Genomic DNA, 19,078 nt, shown 5'->3' with positions numbered 1-19,078 from the left:
GCATGGGTGCGCAAGTCTGGTGGGCACTTCAGAGTGGCTTACTAAGGAACAACAGAGATTATTTAACAATGCCATGGAATTCATTTGACATAATTGAGCAAATTGAGGAAGTTCTCATTCTTCATCACCAGCAAATTTCCAGATTATGATTTAGGTATCCATTGACTGGCATTACCGCCTTAGGCTTCACATACATCAGATAATTTCTTTGAGAAGTTGGAAGAAGTCACATGAGAAATGTCATGGATTGCTTTGTGTATTTGTAATTTCTAACCTCTGCTGTGTTCCTTCTTGTTTCCCTTGCCTTACTACATTCTGTGTCATACTCCTCCTTGTCCTTTTGGCCAACCCTAATGTCTTATTCTGAGTGACACATCTCTTGGGAAACCTCTGAACTCCCCCAGGTCTCCACAATACCATTACTTCTTTTTTTTTTTTTTTTTTTTTTTTTGACAGGCAGAGTGGTCAGTGAGAGACACAGAGAGAAAAGTCTTCCTTTGCCGTTGGCTCACCCTCCAATAGCCTCCGTGGCCGGTGCGCTGCAGCCAGCACACCACGCTGATCCAATGGCAGGAGCCAGGTACTTATCCTGATCTCCCATGGGGTGCAGGGCCCAAGCACTTGGGCCATTCTCCACTGCACTCCCTGGCCACACAGAGAGCTGGCCTGGAAGAGGGGCAACCGGGACAGAATCCGGCACCCCGACCAGGACTAGAACCCGGTGTGCCGGTGCCGCAAGGCGGAGGATTAGCCTAGTGAGCTGTGGTGCTGGCTACCATTGCTTCTTACTGTTACCATATATTCTTCCCTAATTACTTCAAAGTCCTGTATTAGACTAAAAGCATCTTGAATATGGGAACGTCAATTTATCTTTGCATTGAAAATACCTACCACCATGGGTAACACGGAGCAATCATTGTGTGTTGAATGGATGAAATGATTGCATTTAAATGAAGACAGACAAGCAGAACTCAACCAGGCATACAGGCTAGCTGGAGACTACAGGAACGACATGCCAAACTACATTGTTGAGATGATACTAATAGCTTTCCTTGGGACACACAGGAAAGGGAAAATACTGGCTTTGATCCTGAGTCATGACAAGGAGCTGGCACAGGAATATGTTTGGGATCATGATATGGTCTGGTGTTCAGCTCAACATTCCAGCAGGATTTGGGCAATCCTAAACAAGTATCATGAGATTACTCGATTTTTGGAAAATAATAATAAATGGCTACTGGGGAAACTGGGAAGGAGTTATTAAAAATTATCCTCATATTACTGTTTAAAGGCATTTTATGGTGCCCCCAGGAAAAAAAATATAGCTCAGGTCACAAACAAGCCTCTGGGACAATGTCTCAGTGTGACTCCAGCTGAGTGGAAGAACTGTCAGAACTAGCAAGCCTTTGGAATCAACACCCACTTGGGGCCCGCACTGTGGCGCGCAGGTAAAGCCGCCACCTGCAGTGCCAGTATCCCATATGGGCACCGGTTCGAGTCCCTTCTGCTCCACTTCTGATCCTGCTCTCTGCTGTGCCCTGGGAAAGCAGTAGAAGATGGCCCAAGTCCTTGGGCCCCTGCACCCACGTGGGAGACCCGGAAGAAGCTCCTGGATCCTGGCTTCAGATCAGCACAGCTCCAACCATTGTGGCCGTTGCGGCCAACTGGGGAGGGAACCAGTGGATGGAAGACCTCTCTCTCTCTCTCTCTCTCTCTCTCTCTAACTCTGAATTTCAAATAAATAAATAAATCTTTTAAAAAAATACCCACGCTATCTGGGTTCAAGTTTCAGTGCTGATACTTATTACTGTGTTCCTTTGAGAAAGTTACTACATCATAATGAGCCTCAATTTCTGTTCCTGTAAGGTGAAAAAAGCGGTATTCATCTCAGGATTCTGAAAAACATCTAATAGATTGCCTGGCAGGGAGAAAGCAATTGATGAATGGATGCTATAGTATTTATCAGGAAAAGAACATTTATATTATGATTGTTGCTGATGAAAAAGTTCAAGCAGATCAGGGCACTGGCAGGCTGGAGACACCTGTGTTGTCTCCTGCCAGAAGTCTATAGTTCACTAGTCTCTCTCCCTTCTCTGCAGTGCTTTGTGAGGCTGTTTTAGAAAACACAGTGCCTGGGGCCGGCACCGCGGCTCAATAGGCTAATCCTCTGCCTTGCGGTGCCGGCACACCGGGTTCTAGTCCTGGTCGTGGAGCTGGATTCTGTCCCGGTTGCCCCTCTTCCAGGCCAGCTCTCTGCTGTGGCCAGGGAGTGCAGTGGAGGATGGCCCAAATGCTTGGGCCCTGCACCCCATGGGAGACCAGGATAAGTACCTGGCTCCTGCCATTGGATCAGCGTGGTGCGCTGGCCGCAGTGCACTGGCCATGGAGGCTATTGGAGGGTGAACCAACGGCAAAGGAAGACCTTTCTCTCTGTCTCTCTCTCTCACTGTCCATTCTGCCTGTCAAAAAAAAAAAAAAAAAAAAAAAGAAGAAGAAGAAAGAAAACACAGTGCCTGGGGCAGGCGCTGTGGCGCAGTGGGTTAAAGCCCTGGCCTGAAGTGCCGGCATCCCATATGGGCACCAGTTCTAGTCCACTTCTGACTCTAGCTCTCAGTCTAGTTCCACTTCTGATCCAGCTCTCTGCTATGGCCTGGGAAAGCAGAAGATGGCCCAAGTCCTTGGGTCCCTGCACCTGCATGGGAGATTTGGAGGAAGCTCCTGGCTGCTGGCTTTGGACTGGCACAGCTCTGTCCTTTGCGGCCATCTGGGGAATGAATCAGCAGATGGAAGACCTTTCTCTCTGTCTCTACCTCCCTGGAACTCTGTCTTTCAAATAAATAAAATAAATCCTTAAAAAAAATAAGTAAACACAGTGCCTTTGCCTATCTGTGGGCAAATGAAAAGAACATTGACAAAAAGTCCGTGGCCTCTTCAACAGCTTCTGTAGGACCTGTGGTTATTGGATTTTGGTGGCGTGAGGGGTGGGGTGGGTGAAGACCATGCCTACGGGTGACTATGAAGAACTCACCTCTCTCATCGTGGACCTTTTGAGGCTTAGCAGCCAAATAAATGGCATGAATAGAGAAAAGTTTAGGTATCAGGAGAGAGTCTAGCTCTGTAGTCACCAACATACTTTATAAAACGACCGTCCAACAAGAACACACAGGAAGCAGTATGACATGGCTAAGTAGGTTTGGAAAATGCTGCCACCGCGTTCTGGAATTTCACTTGTAATGATCTTATTAGAGGTTTTTAGAAGTTCTGCGGCAGAGGAGAAGGTTAATAATTCAGGTTTTGCAGGCCAGACAGGCTCTGCCACAAGTACTCAATTGTGCCTTTGCAGTGCAAAAGCTGACATAGACAAGAGGTAGATGATGGGCATGGCTGTACACCAGTGAAATTTCATTTACAGAAACAGGCGGTGGGCTGGATTTGCCACATGCTCCCTGGTCTAGACCACTACTTGCATGAAAGCATTTCCTTGGTCTCGTCTACTCACAGGTGGGGGTATCTGGTACTGATGCTCGGCGGTCCTCCCCTAAAAGTGCAGTGTTGGAAAGTTCCTCAGAAGAGCCCCTAGGTCTGTCTGGAAGCATAGTCAGAGGGGCTGAGTGAACTTGTGAATCCACAAAAGAAAGGAGAGGACACTCTACTCGTCTACTCTACACTGTTCATGAGCACAGGGAGCCAAGCCTCCCGGGAAAATCACCACTGGGGGCTGCAGGGTACTCACAGCTCTCCAGCTGCAGCTTGCACGTCTGTGTGTCCATGGGGTATTTAGAAAGATCCATGTTGCACGCAACCGTCGTGGTGATTCTAAGAAAAGGGGATTCAAAGGGAGTGTTACGAGCAAGGTGTGAAAGTAGCCATTCCCTCGCTACTTCGTGAGGACTTTCACCTGACTCTTACAGTGACACGTGCCTTGGCGCCTACATCCAAAGTGTCCTTGAGATTTTCTGTCCTAAACAACACTTGTGAGACTCAGTTAAAGTGGGGTCCAGAGTGCAGAAAGTTGGGGTGCTGCCAATTCAGGGGCAGAATCCCACCATAGTGCAGAACAGACTCACTCATTGGCTTGTTGGAGATGTTGTTTCCATCCAGCTTTTAAGTGTAATCTTCAGACAAACCCTCATGGGGCTAGAACAGTGATCCCGGTCACATCATCACTATTTGGTAATAGTCTTGGGGACTAACCTTGGCTCACACAGCCCCAAATGGCAGAGCCGAGACTGGGGCCCAGGTCTCCTGGCTGGGCTCTGCTCACAGCTCCCTGCCTCCTGGAGGGGTTCAGGATCCTGCAGAGGAAGTGGAGGGCACCAGGCCCTGTGGCTTGTGGGCTTAGCACCTGGAGATATGCAATCAGTGCTCAATTAGTGAAGCCCTCACAGTGGGAATGTGAATTGACAGGGCCTTATTGTCCTTCTTCTTCAGTGCTACACATTTTCATGAAACACCCGTATTAATCAAGCACTGTGGAGGTGATGACGTCACGGTGCCACCAGGAGACAGCTCAAACTCCCTTACAGGAGCCAGAGAGTAGCGCCAACTACTATTTACCAAGTGCTTACTGGTGGTCATTCCTTGAGCTGAGAGCTTCACACCTGTTATCCCTTTGCACAGCTCCACTGCTAAGAAAATAATAATATGTTTCTCCATTTTGTGCTGAGGAAACAGGCTCAGAGTCAAGTAATTTTCTTAAGGCCACAGAGGTTCCAAGGGGGCGCAACAGGAACTCGCAGTCTAATCTGCCTGACTCAATTACCCGTTACCCATCATTTGCCACCTGACACAGAGTAGTTCTCTGTGCCACAATAAGAAACATGAACATGCATGCGTGCAGACATGCACATGGCCAAATGCACACATACACTGTGGGAACACGGAGAAGGGCATTAATGCAGACTGGGGATGGCGTTCAAAGGGAAATTCTAGTTAGGGTTCATGAAAGAGGAGTTGAGGGGCCAGCCTTGTGATGCACCAGGTTAAACCACTGCCTGTGGTACTGGCATCCCATATGGGCACCAGTTTGAATCCTGAATGCTCCACTTCTGATCCAGCTGCCTGCTAATGCACCTGAGACAGCAGAGGAGGATGGCCCAAGCAATTGAGCCCCTACCACCCACATGGGAACCAGATGGAGCTCAAGGCTGCTGCAGTCATTTGGGGAGTGAACCAGCAGATAAAAGATCTCTTTGTCTTGTAATTTTGCCTTCCAAATTAATAAATAAATCTATAAGAAAAATCTGATGCAACCAATGGGTGTCCAGTGATTCAATTAACAGAGCAGCTGGGTCCACCCTTGATTACTCCAGACTCTTTCTTGGGATTAAAGATCAGTCCCATGGATATTTGGCTTCCACTCTTCTCCCCAGGGCCTCTGAGAGTGTTAGGTGTGCATGGTCCTTGCACATCCCTTGCTCAGGATGAGTCTTCTGCCTTGGGGCTGCCGCATGCAGCACCTTGGAACACCCTTTCATGTTCCACCAACCAGCATCTCTATGGACAAACGGGCAGAGGGAGTTTTGACCCCTGAGGTTTGGGAAGGGCCGAGGGGAGTGGATGGGTGCAGGCGGCAGAGGCCTTGCAGCCCTGCACCTCTCTGAGCACACTTGACTCATACAAGTACAGATTCTGGATCTCTATTCTGGAACCACCCCTGCTCCACGGGGCCCAGGGGAAGGAAAGTTCTCGAATGCTCCTGTGTTTGCTACTTGACATGGTCTTTCCTTCTTCCCTCGCTAACTTCCTTTCACCCTTTAGCATTCGCTCAGAATCCTGTGCCAACATCCTCTACCATCACCCCAGACCACTAACCCCTTCCTCAACTTGGGTGCAAATACCTGGGTCTTCCCTTGTTTCCCTGTTTGTGTTTTGGAGGACAGGATGAAGCTGTATGTTCAGCTCTGTGTTTTAAGTGTTCAGCCCAAGGCCTGGCACAGAGCAGCTGTTCAGTGGACTAGGAAAGGGCTCTTCTGTTACAGGAACCAGGATCCACGGGGCAGGAGCACGGGGTGTATGTGACCTCAGAGTGGCTCTTTCAGTAGAGATCAGAGTGATCCAGGGTGTGTCTATGCCTTTTTCTGCAGCTTGGGGCAGTCCCAGGTGCCTGCTTACCTGAGTGCGTACAGGACCGTGCCATTGGAGAAGAGGCGGATGAGCCTGTTTCCCACGGTGACTTCGTGGAGGAAGGACTTCTTGGACTCCACGATGTAAGTGTCTGGCACCCAGAGAAACTCCACAAGGCGGGCGTCCAGCGTGAAGCTCTTGTTGCCTTCAAATACCAGCCGCTGGTCTGCCCAGCGCTGTCGGAGGTATATGGTGGCTGTGTAGTCCTGGGGGAGGCAGGGGATGGAGATGGACGGGGTGGGGAGGGGGCAGGAGAGGACAAAACAAAATAAAACATAAGCCCCTCCCCCTTCCACTTTGATCAAGAGCACACACACACACACACGCACATGCAAACACACACACACACACACACACACACACGGCCGCATAAGCTTCTGTCTCGGCAACAGGGGACTGTAGCAATGAGAAGGCTTTGCATATTCTAGATGATAACTCCCACTGCCAAAGAGAAGACTCACATCCAGGGCCTTCACTCACTGGGCATGGAGGCTCACGTTGCCCTGGGCCACAGAGCCTCCCTCTCCCCCAGAGGATTGTCGAGAGAGCCCCTTGGATGCTCGGGTTTCAGCAGCTTCTCACACTCTCATGCTCCCCCACGACCTTTTTCTTCTTTTCCTCAATTTTCCTCTCTCACTAAACTACCCAACTTTCTTCCAGAGTTTCTCTCTTCCTGGCCTTTGAGCCCACTTTCCTCCCAATACTCAGATCATCTACGAGAATCTCCTCCTGTCCCGATTTTGGGGCTACGACTCCAACTTCTGCCTCGTCAAGTGCAGGAAGGCTGTGAGTGTGCTTTCCCGGGTTGGAATAGCCAGAAAGCGTGTGCCCGCCAAACACAGGGACAGGGGCTCCCCGGGTGGAGCACAGAGGGGCCACACTCACCATGTTACTCTCGGATATGCTAGAAATACTCGCAATGTCCAGGGTGAGCGCTATCTGGACAGGTTCTCCTAAGAATGAAGAAACAAAGAGACAAAAACACCAGGAAGATTGACATAGACACACAAACTGAAGCTTTCCCAACACTCCCTTGGTGCATTAAAAAATACTATTAAAATGACAAAAGTAATACTTTAATACTTGCTTGTTAGAAAAATGTAAACAACCTGGAAGTGTAGATGAGTTTCCACCTTCCTCTTCTCGGGAGGAACCCAGCTTTATATGCACAGACATCAAAGCTGTCTCAGTAAGAGACAGACCACGCTTCTTAACTGTGCATTAACTAGTGCATATGTCACAGAATGGGGCCGGGAGGATTTTCCCGTGGTGCCTGCAAGGGCCGGGTCATTTAGAAATGTAACAGAGCTTGGCTCATCTGATTGTGCGGAGAAGTCTTTTTCTGCCCCCTGCCAAGCACATTGACCGCAGAATGACCTTCAAGGCTGCTCACAGCTGAGCTCTTGCTGACCTCCCAATACTTTCCTCCTCTTCCTTCCCTCTCCAGGAACCCTAAACTCTTCATAATTCTGGAACCTTCCCCACTGGGTGCTGTGCACACAGACCCTGTTGGGCCTGGATCCTGGATTCTGGGCAGATGCCCCCAGCGCAGTCAGGGCTCTGTGCAGTGTTAGCTCTGCAGGTGGAGGCCTCAGAGCTGCCTTGCTGAGAAGCCAGGGCAGACCAGGCCGGGGCAGGGTTCTCCACTGTGGAAGAAAAGGCTGGAGTTTGAAAGATGTGGGTCTAGGTGTCAGCTCTGGCCCGTCCCAGCTCTGTGATCTGGGAAAAGTTTTGGGATTTTTCGGAGCTGTGATTTTCTCACCCAAAGCAGGAAGAATTAAATGAGGGCACTGGGTCGTGGAGAGGGTCCCTGCCGATTAGACGTGAGCACAGTGCCCACCCTGCACTCCTGGAAGGCGCTCCTGAGTGGTCGTCTGGACCAAGTCCCCACATGGGGTCTGTCATGTAATAAAAGGGGCTCCACCAATGAGACTCCCCCTCCTTTCCCACCTCTTCCCAAACCCTGGCCAATTTTGGAGAAGGAGCCACTTTGCTTACCAGGTGAAGAGCTGCAGTAACATTCATTTGCAGCGAATGCCTGAGGGTGCCTCAGAGGTCAGGGACAATGCATTAGCCAGGAAGAAGAGAGGTGGGATTTAAAGGAAGCTTAACACACATCTAATCAGTAGGGACCAAAGAAGCCTAAGTACTAATCTAAGGAAATTAAGCCATGGAATGTAGGTAGGAATGAGGAAATAGTGCTTTAGAGCCAATGAAATTAAAGCATAATTAAATAAATTATAAATAAGTAAAAAAATAATTGAGTGGAAAAGGGGAGATCTTGCAGGGCGCACTGTGGAAGGCGCTGAAGGGGTGCGGTGCTAAGTGGTCTTCTGACCCTCCAGGCAGCAAGGTGCAGGGCCAAGAAGGGGAGCTTGGAGTCAGAGAGAACTTTTTGAGTCTAGTTCTGGCCTCTCAACAGCCTCAGGACCTCAAGCGATTGCTAAACCTCTCTGTGCTATGGGTTCTCACCTGTAAAAGAGAGTTTACTAGTGCTGCTACAGTTTGAATGCTTGTCCACTCCCAAATGCAGGCTGAAATTTAATTGCCAATGCAATAGTATGAAGAGGTAAGACTAGGCCGGCACTGTGGCATAGTGGGTAAAGCCTCCACCTGCAGTGCACTTGAACTGCAAGTTCAGCAAAGGGGGTCTTGAACACTTCTCTATGTGGCTCAGGGAGTTGGCCCACACGCCTTTGCACCTGACCCTCAAGTCTAACTGCCAGAGCCGAATACACCTCTCTTTCCTTCACAAGCAGTCATCTCAATGAGCGGCGGCACTGTGGCATAGCAGGTAAAGTTGCCACCTGAAGCGCCAGCATCCCACATGGGTGCTAGGTTCTAGTCCTGGTTGCTCCTCTTCCGGTCCAGCTCTCTGCTATGGCCTGGGAAAGCAGTGGAGGATGGCCCAAGCGGTTGTGCCCCTGCACCCGGGTGGGAGACCTGGAAGAAGCTCCTGGCTCCTGGCTTCAGATCAGCGCAGCTCGGGCTGTTGCAGCCGTTTGGGGAGTGAACCAGCAGATTAAGACTTCTCTCTGTCTTTCTACCTCTGTTTCTCTGTAACTTTGCCTTTCAAATAAATAAATAAATCTTAAAAAAAAAAAAGATTCTTTGAAAGGACTTAGCCTAGAGCTGAGCAGACATAAAGCCGATCTTACTATTACAGGGTGAGGGTTATGATTTGAGGGTATCATTCAAATGTGAAGAAATGGGATGGACCCTGGAGGAATCAGAGAAGGAGTCTCACAAGCTGTGGCCTTTGAGCTGGGAGGGAAACTGGCATCTCTCCAGGGACTCAGTTGGAAGGGCAATTCCATGCAGATAAATGGTCTCTTTGTGCAAAGGCACAGAGGCTGGGAGTGTTTGGGACTCACTGCGGAGCACTGTGCTGGGTGCGGGGGATGAGAATGGCAGAGAGAGCCCGGACTGGGAGGAGAGCGGCTCGTTTAGACTCCAGAATGGGATGCTGGGGTGCGTGCAAGTGTCCTGAGCTGGCCAATGACCCAGGGAGATCACCCAGCTGGTAGTGTGGACAGGTAGCCATGCAGGAAGTCCTTGTGGCACAAGGTGAGTGGTGACGCTGGGAGTCAAGGCAGAGGAAAGATGGTGCATGGGAGGCTGGTGGGTGTGGGGGTGGGGGCTCCCGCAGCCTCCTGCCAGGGTGAGGGAAAAACAAGTGCTTTCTTCAAGGTCATGTGAAGAATCCATGTCAACTATCCTGAGCCATCGTTATTAACCCTTTATCAGCCTGCAGGTCAGAAAATGAAGTCAAGCAAACTCTCAAAGCCCTCTGCTGCATATTGTCCTGTCCTTCAGAATTGAGAACCTACCGCCAAAATTGGGCCTGAGAAATTTGTTGTACCCTGCTGTGAGGTTCTCGAAGCCGGGCAGGGACAGCTTGTCGCTTCTGCTGACCTCGATGTTAAACTGATGCCCTTGGATGCACATCCTGGAGAAGAAAATGGTTTTCATCACACATGCTTCTTTAGGAGTGAATAACCATGTCCACATGTAAATCTGTGTCTCTGCATGTGTGCACATGTGTACGTGTGCCACCCACATACCAGCAGTGACTTTGCTAAAGAGAAATCTCTTCATTTTTCAACTGGTGAATTAGCATCTCCCTCAGGTTACCCATTTGCCATAGATCAAAATAGCATGAAAATTTGGGAAGCTTCCAAGTACCAGGTAGGAAGAGGTGCCTCCCTGCCCACCGCATCCCACACACACAGCAATTCAGGCCAAGGTCATTTTGGAGTAGCAATGCTCACCTTCCAGCCAAGAGATGCAGACACACCAAGGTCAAGTGGAGTCTGTAGCTCATGTTGGGGAGCTGCCCACACAGAGAGGGGTTGCCGTGGGAACCACCTAAGGAAACATGGGGCAAGGTGAGAGGCAGACCAACCTGAGGGCTCACCTCCGCCCCCTTGTGGCTCATCAGTGCAACATTTTCTCTACAAGCTCAGGGAACAGCCGGTTTCCACACTTTGCGGTTACAGCTCCTGCTCCCTGTGGGACACGAGGAACGATGTCCACCTGGAGGATTATGTTTGAAATCCCCCCTTAAAGAGGCTGAGACTATGTTTAGACAGTGGTTCCCCAGCACTAGAAATGCAGCCAGTCTGCCCTTCCCTCGTCCTTGTCCTGCCTTGACTAGGAAGGACATCCCCTACTCCGCATCGCTCTGACCAAGCCAGACACTTCTCTGTTATTTCCCATGTGCCAAGAAATGTGTAGGCACTTGCCCACAAAGGATGTCACTGAACTCTTTCCATGGCCTTGTGCGGTGGGCACATCTCTGTATTACGGGGAGGCAGCCGTCTCGTGGAAAGAACCCCAGGCTGGTGAGTGCCGCAAGAGACCTGGGGGCCAGGACAGGCTGCCTGTTCCCCCTCAGCGCTCTTTTCTTTCAGAACTGGCTGGGACCTGAGCTTTGCTGGGCCCAGGGACACCCACTGCTTTCGACACCTCCCAGACATCTGTAGATGCTTAGCTGTGGGTGTGCGAGAGGACCATGTGCAGATGTGCCTTGGGGTCTGGCCTCTTTCAATCCTGGAGCTGCCACCAGATGTCCCTCAGAGCGAGCAGGAAGCAGCCGGACAGGGGGTGTCACAGCAGTGAAGCCGAATGGAGGGTTCTTGGGTCAGGCCCCCTTCCCGGCAGCCCCTGGGAGGGAGCGCATCCTTGCCCAAGCCCTGTGAACCAGGCCACTTGCTGAAACCCAGCCATTCTGGATCTCAGGGCCTCCTTCAGTACTCAGGGTCTCCTAGCAGTACTGCCTTACAAACACAGCACCTGCTCTTCGTAGAAAGGCAAGGACAGAAAGGAGTGAGGTTAAGCACGGAAGTCCCAGTGATGTGTCAAGTTCATTGCTTCCCACAAATGTCCCACTCTGGTGAGGAAGGCCATATGTGTGCAGGGGCTTAATTTCTCTGTGGACCTAAAACTTCCTTAAAACAAAGTCTGTTCTAAAAAGACAGAAGCAAACACAAATGCGTTAAGTTCCTCCCCGTGCCTTCTCTGTAGTCTAGTATCTTAGAGATAACCACGGTCAACTATTGTTATTTTCCATTCATACCAAGAGTCATCAAAAAGTTCATGGAAACTGTGTATCACGAAATCATGGATTTCAAAAAAAAGTTCTTTGCACAAAATAAGCTTATCTTTGATCTCATTTTTCTACTAATGCCTTGAAGTCCCTCCCACAGAAAGCAGTCTAGTGTGTCACAGAATATTTTTCTAAGTTCTTTGTTTTCTATAAAAAAATTTTTTTTTGACAGGCAGAGTGGACAGTGAGAGAGAGAGACAGAGAGAAAGGTCTTCCTTTGCCGTTGGTTCACCCTCCAATGGCCGCCGCGGCTGGCGCGCTGCGGCCAGCGCACCGCGCTGATCCGATGGCAGGAGCCAGGTGCTTCTCCTGGTCTCCCATGGGGTGCAGGGCCCAAGCACTTGGGCCATCCTCCACTGCACTCCCTGGCCACAGCAGAGGGCTGGCCTGGAAGAGGGGCAAGCGGGACAGAATCCGGCGCCCCGACTGGGACTAGAACCCGGTGTGCCGGCGCCGCAAGGCGGAGGATTAGCCTAGTGAGCCGCGGCGCCGGCCCTTATAAAAATTGTTTTTAAAAGTGTTCCTATCATCAGAGTGGTTGTAGGTCTCTTTCAAAATATAATGTACTGGGGCTGGTGCTGTGGTGTAGCAGGTAAAGCCGCCACCTGCAGTGCCGGTATCCCATATGGGAGCCGGTTCAAGTCTCGGCTGCTCCACCTCCAATCCGGCTCCTTGCTATGGCCTGGGAAAGCAATGGAAGATGACCCAAGCCCTTGGGCCCCTGCACCTGCATGGGAGACCCAGAAGAGGCTGCTGGCTCCTGGCTTCAGACTGGTGCAGCTCTGGCAGTTGCGGCCAACTGGGGAGTGAACCAGCAAATGGAAGACTCTCTCTCTCTCTCTCTCTCTACCTCTCTCTGTAACTCTGTCTTCCAAATAAATAAAAAAAAATCTTTTAAAAAATATAATGTACTGACCTAAGAATCACAGGGAGGAACTCTGTTCTGGAGGGAAGAAAGTTGTAAGTTGTATGATGCATATCTTTGCCATCATATATGGATAAAAATATCAGCTGTGCAATTCTGCTGTTTCAAATGGGTGCTGTTGGCCTCCCTGCCCCTAAATGAAATCTTTATTTTAGGCTGGCTATTTTACTGTAAATTAAACCATTCTAATTTTTAAAAATGTTGATTGAATGTTTTTCTTGTTAAATAATGTTAAAAAATATAAAAACTGGGGGCTGGTGTTGTGGGGTAGTGGGTAAAGATACCTGTAATGCTGCCAGTTTGTATCCCAGCTGCTGCACTTCCAATCCAGCTCCCTCTTAATGGTCTGGGGAAAGCAGCAGAGGATGCTCCAAGTGTTTGAGCTCCTGCAACCCCTATGGGAGACCTGGATGAAGTCCTGGCTTCTGGCTTCAACCTGACCCGGCTCTGACCGTTGCAGCCATTTGGGGAGTGAACCAGGGGTGGAAGAGTCTCTCTCTCTCTCTCTCTCTCTCTCCCTGACTTTCAAATAAATAAACATACTTAAAAAATAAAAACTGGAAGTTCAAAAAAATCAGTAATGAACATTTTGCATTCAAATAAGCTCTTATAATTCTGCACCCTAATGTTTTTCTACCTTGGTCCTTTCTTTCTCATTCATAAAAAACACCAGCTACAGAATCAACATGAGCAATCCACCAGTGATCACATTCATACTTCCTCCCTTTGGTCCACGTCCCCCAGCCCCGCCCTCCCCCGTCCCCAGCGTCAAGTGTACAGGATCCATGGGTCCTCACCCCCTCACCCAGTTGTCCAAAGGTTGTACGGGTTCCTCCTAGGAACCTGGTGCACAGAGAAGCGAGCAGTCAGCTCCAGAAGGGAGGGAGGGGGCCGTCCCAGGATGGAAGTCAAGGAGACAACCACTTGATTCTTGAGAGTGTGCTGCATTTGCGAAGTGGACAAGGAGAGTAAGGGCCCTCTCAGTGTTGGACAAAGATGTGGAGGCTTGCCACTGGCCACTCCCCTACCGGCTTATACTGTCTCTTCCCCCAGCCCGTGGCCATCCGCAGCTTCCTCCAAGATCAGCCTGAACTAGGTCGGTTCTCATTTTGAGATAATCCTCAATTCTCCCTCTTTCTGTGGGAAATTGCCCCTCTTCAAAAGGTTTATGGGAAAATGGAATGAAAGGATAAAGTTATTTTGCTGCAAAAATTTTTGCAATCTATGAATGGTTTTTCATAAGCAATTTTCCACAAACTTATTGAAGCCCCTGCAGACTGGAGAATGGCCCAGTCTTTCAGCTCCAGGACTCCCAATGAGTAGCATCTTCCCTGTGGCTAGCTCTGTGTTAGGGTGAGAAGACGGAGGGGCCCGGGGCCCCTGTCCTTCCATAAGGAGGCTCTTTCTTTGAGAACCTTTACCCCAGCCGGAACCAGAAATGTGACCCCCGCCTACTCGGCTTGCTCTGGAGAGCATATCTGGTTCTACAATGGAGAAAAGGAGAAGGAGGGGAAGACATCTAAATGCTTGCTGGTGTGCCGTGCTATGGTGAATCTCATTTAATTCTCACGGCCGTCTAGCCCAGCAGGTGTTCGTGTTTAAAGTTGGGGCTCAGATTTGGCTGAGATCATGCAGCAATGACATGACCAGAACTGCCCTCTCTGTCTTCCACGTCCCTGTCCTTTGCACTGGGTGCAGGAGGAGGACCCCAGCCCCCCAAGATGAACTGAGTCACACTGGACTCCTGTCCTTCTTACACCAAACCCATTTCTGAGAAGGAGAGACAGAAGCAGCTGGTGCCATCACCCCATGGGGCAGAGGAGCCGACCATTCAGTGGCTATCTAGGTATTCACCAGGCTGAAGAAGGGTAGCTCAGGTCGGGGTCCTGATAAGACTCTGGGCTTGGCATCTAGCAGAGAGACGATGCACTGAGCCACTAGAGGGCAGTGTCTCTGCACCTCCAACGTGGAGGACCCGACAGCAATCCTGGAACCTGCACCTGCGGGGAACCTGGTGCTCAGATCACAGGAGGCTACCGAGGAGGGGCAGAACATGCACTCTTACCCTACCCTGAGGGCCTCTCCTGCTAAAATCATCTCACCTCTTCCTGGAGAGGAGAGCTCGAGCTGCGGACTGCCACCCACTTGAGTGATTTAACTTCTTGGAGCCTCAGTTTTCCTGTCTGGCAAATGGGAATAGAAAACACTCACTAAACATGAACTTGACTTCTCCTCCCACTCCAGTGCCTTCCATGGGGAATTCAGGGATCCCACTATGACTGAGAAACCGCGAACTCAAGCCCTTTCCAGCTGCCACATTCAGGGCACAAAGGCCACCTTGGTGGCTGAGGGCATTCTTTTTCTAGATTGAGAAGTGGAGGTCCTTCTAATACCTTCCCAGGGTCCGCAGCACACCAACACTGCACAGCTTAAATCTAAACTCCAGGTTCCATGCTCAGGCACTGCTTCTCTGTTCTCAGTCACTTTAGCATAGACAGAATTGTTTGTGGGGAAGCAGACGGGCAGCCCAGGTTAGGCTGAGATGGGGAGAGGTATGGGTGCATTGGGTCCCCTTTAAGAAACTGAGAAACAAGGGCCGGCAATGTGGCTAGTAGGCTAAGCCTCTGCCTGCAGCACTGGTAACCTATATGGGCACTGGTTTGAGACCCGGCTGCTCCTCTTCTGATCCAGCTCCCTGCTGATGGCCTGGGGAAGCAGCAGAATATGGCACAAATGCTTGGGCCCCTGGACCTGCATGGGAGACCCAGAAGAAGCCCCTGGCTCCTGGCTTCTGATCCTCCCAGCTCCAGCCATTGCAGCCATGGCCATTTGGGGAGTGAACCAGCAGATGGAAGACCTCTCTCAGTGTCTCTCCCTCTCCCTGTCTGTAGTTCTACCACTCAATTAAATAAATAAAATCTTTGAAAAAAAAAAAAAAAAGGAACTCAAGAGATAAAGGGATGCGAGTGTGCCCTGTCTGTGGGCTTTGGCTGCCTGGCAGTCCAGAGGTGAACACTTCTTAGTTAATTAGTTAATTAATTAGCTTTACATTAAGAATAGTTGTGCATACTGATGGGGTGCAGTGTGACATTTCAACACCCGGATGCAATGTCACCAACAGTCCCCCACTCTCCTGGCCATTACGTGGTGATTGGAGCCGTGGCCACCTGTCTTCTGTCTGCTCAGGAAATGCATGCGGGTGGCTGAGAAGTGGAGCCCCACTGGGAGCTGACTCCTTCTGTCTCACTCTGACCTGGGGCTCTGGTCTTGGCTCTGGGATGGTGCGCCCCTCACTGTGGCCTAGTTTCCTCCTTGCAGAAGCGATGGTCATCACTAGTGCATGCGATGCTAAGAGCTGATACAAAGGAGGTGCTTGGGCAGCCCTGGGCCCTGCCGCCTTCCCTCAGGGCCAGCAGGGCCTGTATTTGGGTCTCCTTCCCTCCCATCTCTAAGCTCCAAGCAGGGCCAGCAGTTCCCTTACCAGACAGCTGTGGAGGCTCTGTTAGGGCAGGTGCTTTCGGCCTTCAGGTAGGACTTTCAGGCAAGGCATGGTCTTCTGGGTCCTCAGGTCTCTCCCCATGCTCCGCCCTGCCCCTTGGATGTGGGCATGCAGCCACTCTCTGATGGAGTGGCTCTGCCCCTCTCTCCTCTGGAGAGAGCCGCTGAACCAGCAGGGGCAGTAACAGAGGTGGGCGTGGCCTGCCATGGCTCCTCCCCTGATGGAGCTCTGATTGCTCCCCACCCCCATTCCCTGTGGGAATTGGCCAGCGGCTGGCAGAGCTACTGGGAGGCTACAGAGGGCTAAGACTGCTTTGCACCCGTGTCCCAGAGCAGGCAGCCTGTCAGAACTGGGTACCGTGCTTGGGGCTGTGAGCTCCCGTGTTTGCTGTGCTACTGGCCCCAGCCAGAAGAGACCCAGGAGAGGTTAGCTCTGAATTTGCCCCCCGCCTGGTACCACAGCACGGAGGGGGTGGGGGTGGCAGCAGCGTGCCCCAGGGAAGCCTTTTCACCTCTTTGGCCCTCAGCTTTCCGTTCACAAAATGAGCGGTTGGCGACTTCTAAAACTCAGATTCCTGGTTGTGCATTTTAAGAGCATCAACAGGAAGCTAACTCTGTGCTAGAAGAGACTTCCAGGCCCCAAGATCTGCTGCTTTTCAGTCTGGCAAGGTCAAACAGAGACACAGAGGCCGAGAGAATGGAGTTCAAGGGGCCAAACCGGGAAGGGGTGGAGAAATATGGCCGGGTGTCTCCATCTCTCCTCCTTCGCCATCCCAGCCTCACCCAGAGAAGTATTTAACTCTCCACCAAAAGTCCTTTCAGGAGCACTCCAGAGATTGATGCCGTCCCCTCCATGGCCATCCAAACCTCCTGTGGAAGTGCTTCGTCAGAGCTCACTGAGCCCTCACTCTTCCCCCTCCTCCCAGCCCATTGCCCTGGAACTCCAGGGCCTTTCACCTGGAGGCAGCCCGAGAGGAAGCTGAGGCTGTGGGCCCAGGTGCAAAGGCGCTATCTTCCCTTTTTTTTTTTTTTAAGATTTATTTTATTTATTTGAAAGGCAGAGTTACAGAGAGAGAGAGAGAGAGAGAGAGAGAGAGAGAGAGGTCTTCCATCCACTGGTTCACTCCCCAGATGGCCACGACGGCTGGAACTGAGCTGATCCAAAGCCAGGAGCTTCTTCTAGGTCTCCCATGTGAGTGCAGGGGCCCAGGAACTTGGGCCATCTTCTACTGTTTTCCCAGGTGCATTAGCAGGGAGCTGGATCGGAAGTGGAGCAGCTGAGACTTGAACTGGCACCCATATGGATGCCAGTGCTGCAGGCTGGGGCTTTAACCCACTGTGCCACAGTGACACACCCCCCCCCCCCCACCTCTGCCTTCTGTTCTGATACCACAGCCCAGCTCCTGTGCAGAGAGAGCCCTGCCAGTCCTGGGTACCCAGATTGAGAGGTAGGAGAGAAGGCGACAGGAGCTGCAGGGAGTACAGGAGGGGCAGGAGGGGAGGACCTCGCTGGACAAGGAACCATAGATGCCTTTGGCCCCGAACCAACTTCCTCATGAGTTTCTGGAGTCCCGCCAGCCTCAGACACGCTTCTGTGCTGATGGCAGGGAGCGGGCATCGGGAGAGAAAGCTCATTCACTTCTCCTGAGAGGCCTCACTTTCACCCGGGAGCCTTGAGGGCGGCGGGGACAGGGAGGGCAGAGGCGCTGGTTTTGGGTCCTCCACGAATGGGCAGTGGTTTGGGGCTTTTCTCAGAATTTCTAAGATGTTCTCCTGCAAAACAAAGGCCCAAGAGGAACAAAGACAATTCAGGGTGGGGAGGGTGGGGTGGGAGGGCGTTGAACTGTGACTCAGGAACAGCGGAAATTAGATGAGAAAAAAAAAAAGTTTGGGTAGCTGGATGACTTTGGGAGGGTTCCCTGACCCCTCTGGATCTCAGCTTCTCATCTGACAAATGGGGGTGATGATTCCCCCAGTGCTGCCCCAAGGACTCAGCGCACATTGTAAGTGCTCAACAAATTGTTCTCCTGCTGTTGTGAGTGTATTGCTGTATGTTTGTACTTAACTGCCCAATCCCTACACATGCCATGTACGTGTGTCAGATCTTCCCCTTCTTCATTGTTATCATCATCATCATCATTTATACCTACCTATCCATATCTATTACTGATATCTATCTATCTACCTACCTACCTACCTACGTACCTACCTACTTACCTGTCATCTACCTGTCATCTACTCTCCTATTTATCTGTCTACCTAGCTATCATTTTTTATTTAATCTTCTCAATGAGTTTGCCAGTGATTATATCACCTGGGGCTTCTTTCACACTTCTCTCTAGACAATCAATAAATTTGTTAATAGACTGATTACACCTGGGGACCAGGACAAGTCAGATTTTAAGATGATGAAGTTGAATGATAAGAGGTCTTGTCTCTCAGTTTCCAGCAAAGCTGCCATCTTGTGCCAGCTTCTTAGATTTCTTTCCCATCCTGGACTGGGGACATTGCCAGGGAAACCAGATCCTGCTCCAGGGGTCCCAGGCAGCCTAGCACATTGGCTCCAGAACCTCCAGCAACCTCTGCACCATTGAGGCTGCCGAGTTTCAGCGATGACCTAGAGTCTCAGGATACCTGAGGTCACCGATACTGCAGGATGTTCAGCTATGCAGACGAGCAGGTTAGTCATCTCAGTATCCGCCTCCTACTCCACATAGTTACCCGGTCTCCTAGAATGTGTCCCAGAAAAACAAAGGCCACAGTGAGTCAGTACAAAATAAGCTCACCTCACATGTGATGCATACAAGACACCAATAAGTCTTGATGATGCATTTCTGTAGTGCTTGGCCATTTGGAGAGCCTTTTACTGTGTGCGCGCCTTACCTTACTGGAGCTGTGTAACCATCTTGTGAAGCAAGCAG

The 19,078-nt window shown here is 50.7% G+C and overlaps 1 protein-coding gene and 1 long non-coding RNA gene across 5 annotated transcripts in view; one reads left to right on the top strand and one right to left on the bottom strand.

The window, feature by feature from the left end:
• Positions 1 to 16,322, bottom strand: part of GABRP (gamma-aminobutyric acid type A receptor subunit pi) — a 36,788-nt gene extending 20,466 nt beyond the window's left edge. For 2 of the 4 annotated variants that reach the window (XM_017341251.3, XM_017341252.3), the window contains exons 1-6: positions 16,141 to 16,322; positions 10,398 to 10,494; positions 9,957 to 10,075; positions 7,012 to 7,079; positions 6,115 to 6,332; positions 3,734 to 3,816 (exon numbers count right to left, since the gene is read on the bottom strand). In XM_017341251.3, coding sequence (XP_017196740.1) covers positions 3,734 to 3,816; positions 6,115 to 6,332; positions 7,012 to 7,079; positions 9,957 to 10,075; positions 10,398 to 10,450 — 541 coding nt within the window. In that variant the 5' untranslated portion in view covers positions 10,451 to 10,494; positions 16,141 to 16,322. Of the gene's footprint in view, positions 1 to 3,733; positions 3,817 to 6,114; positions 6,333 to 7,011; positions 7,080 to 9,956; positions 10,076 to 10,397; positions 10,495 to 14,761; positions 14,843 to 16,140 lie in introns of all 4 variants that reach the window. The other 2 variants (XM_008255379.4, XM_002710375.5) reach the window with 2 other exon arrangements.
• LOC138850058 (uncharacterized) lies at positions 9,553 to 11,780 on the top strand. The gene is made up of 2 exons (XR_011389433.1): positions 9,553 to 9,693; positions 9,874 to 11,780. It is a non-coding gene; the product is annotated as an uncharacterized lncRNA (long non-coding RNA).
• Positions 16,323 to 19,078: the final 2,756 nt, after the last annotated feature.

This window comes from Oryctolagus cuniculus, chromosome 6, assembly GCF_964237555.1.
Source record: "Oryctolagus cuniculus chromosome 6, mOryCun1.1, whole genome shotgun sequence".
NCBI classification, from domain to species: Eukaryota; Metazoa; Chordata; class Mammalia; order Lagomorpha; family Leporidae; genus Oryctolagus; species Oryctolagus cuniculus.
Note: the sequence above shows the minus strand (reverse complement) of the source record. Positions and strands in the feature narration are given on the sequence as shown.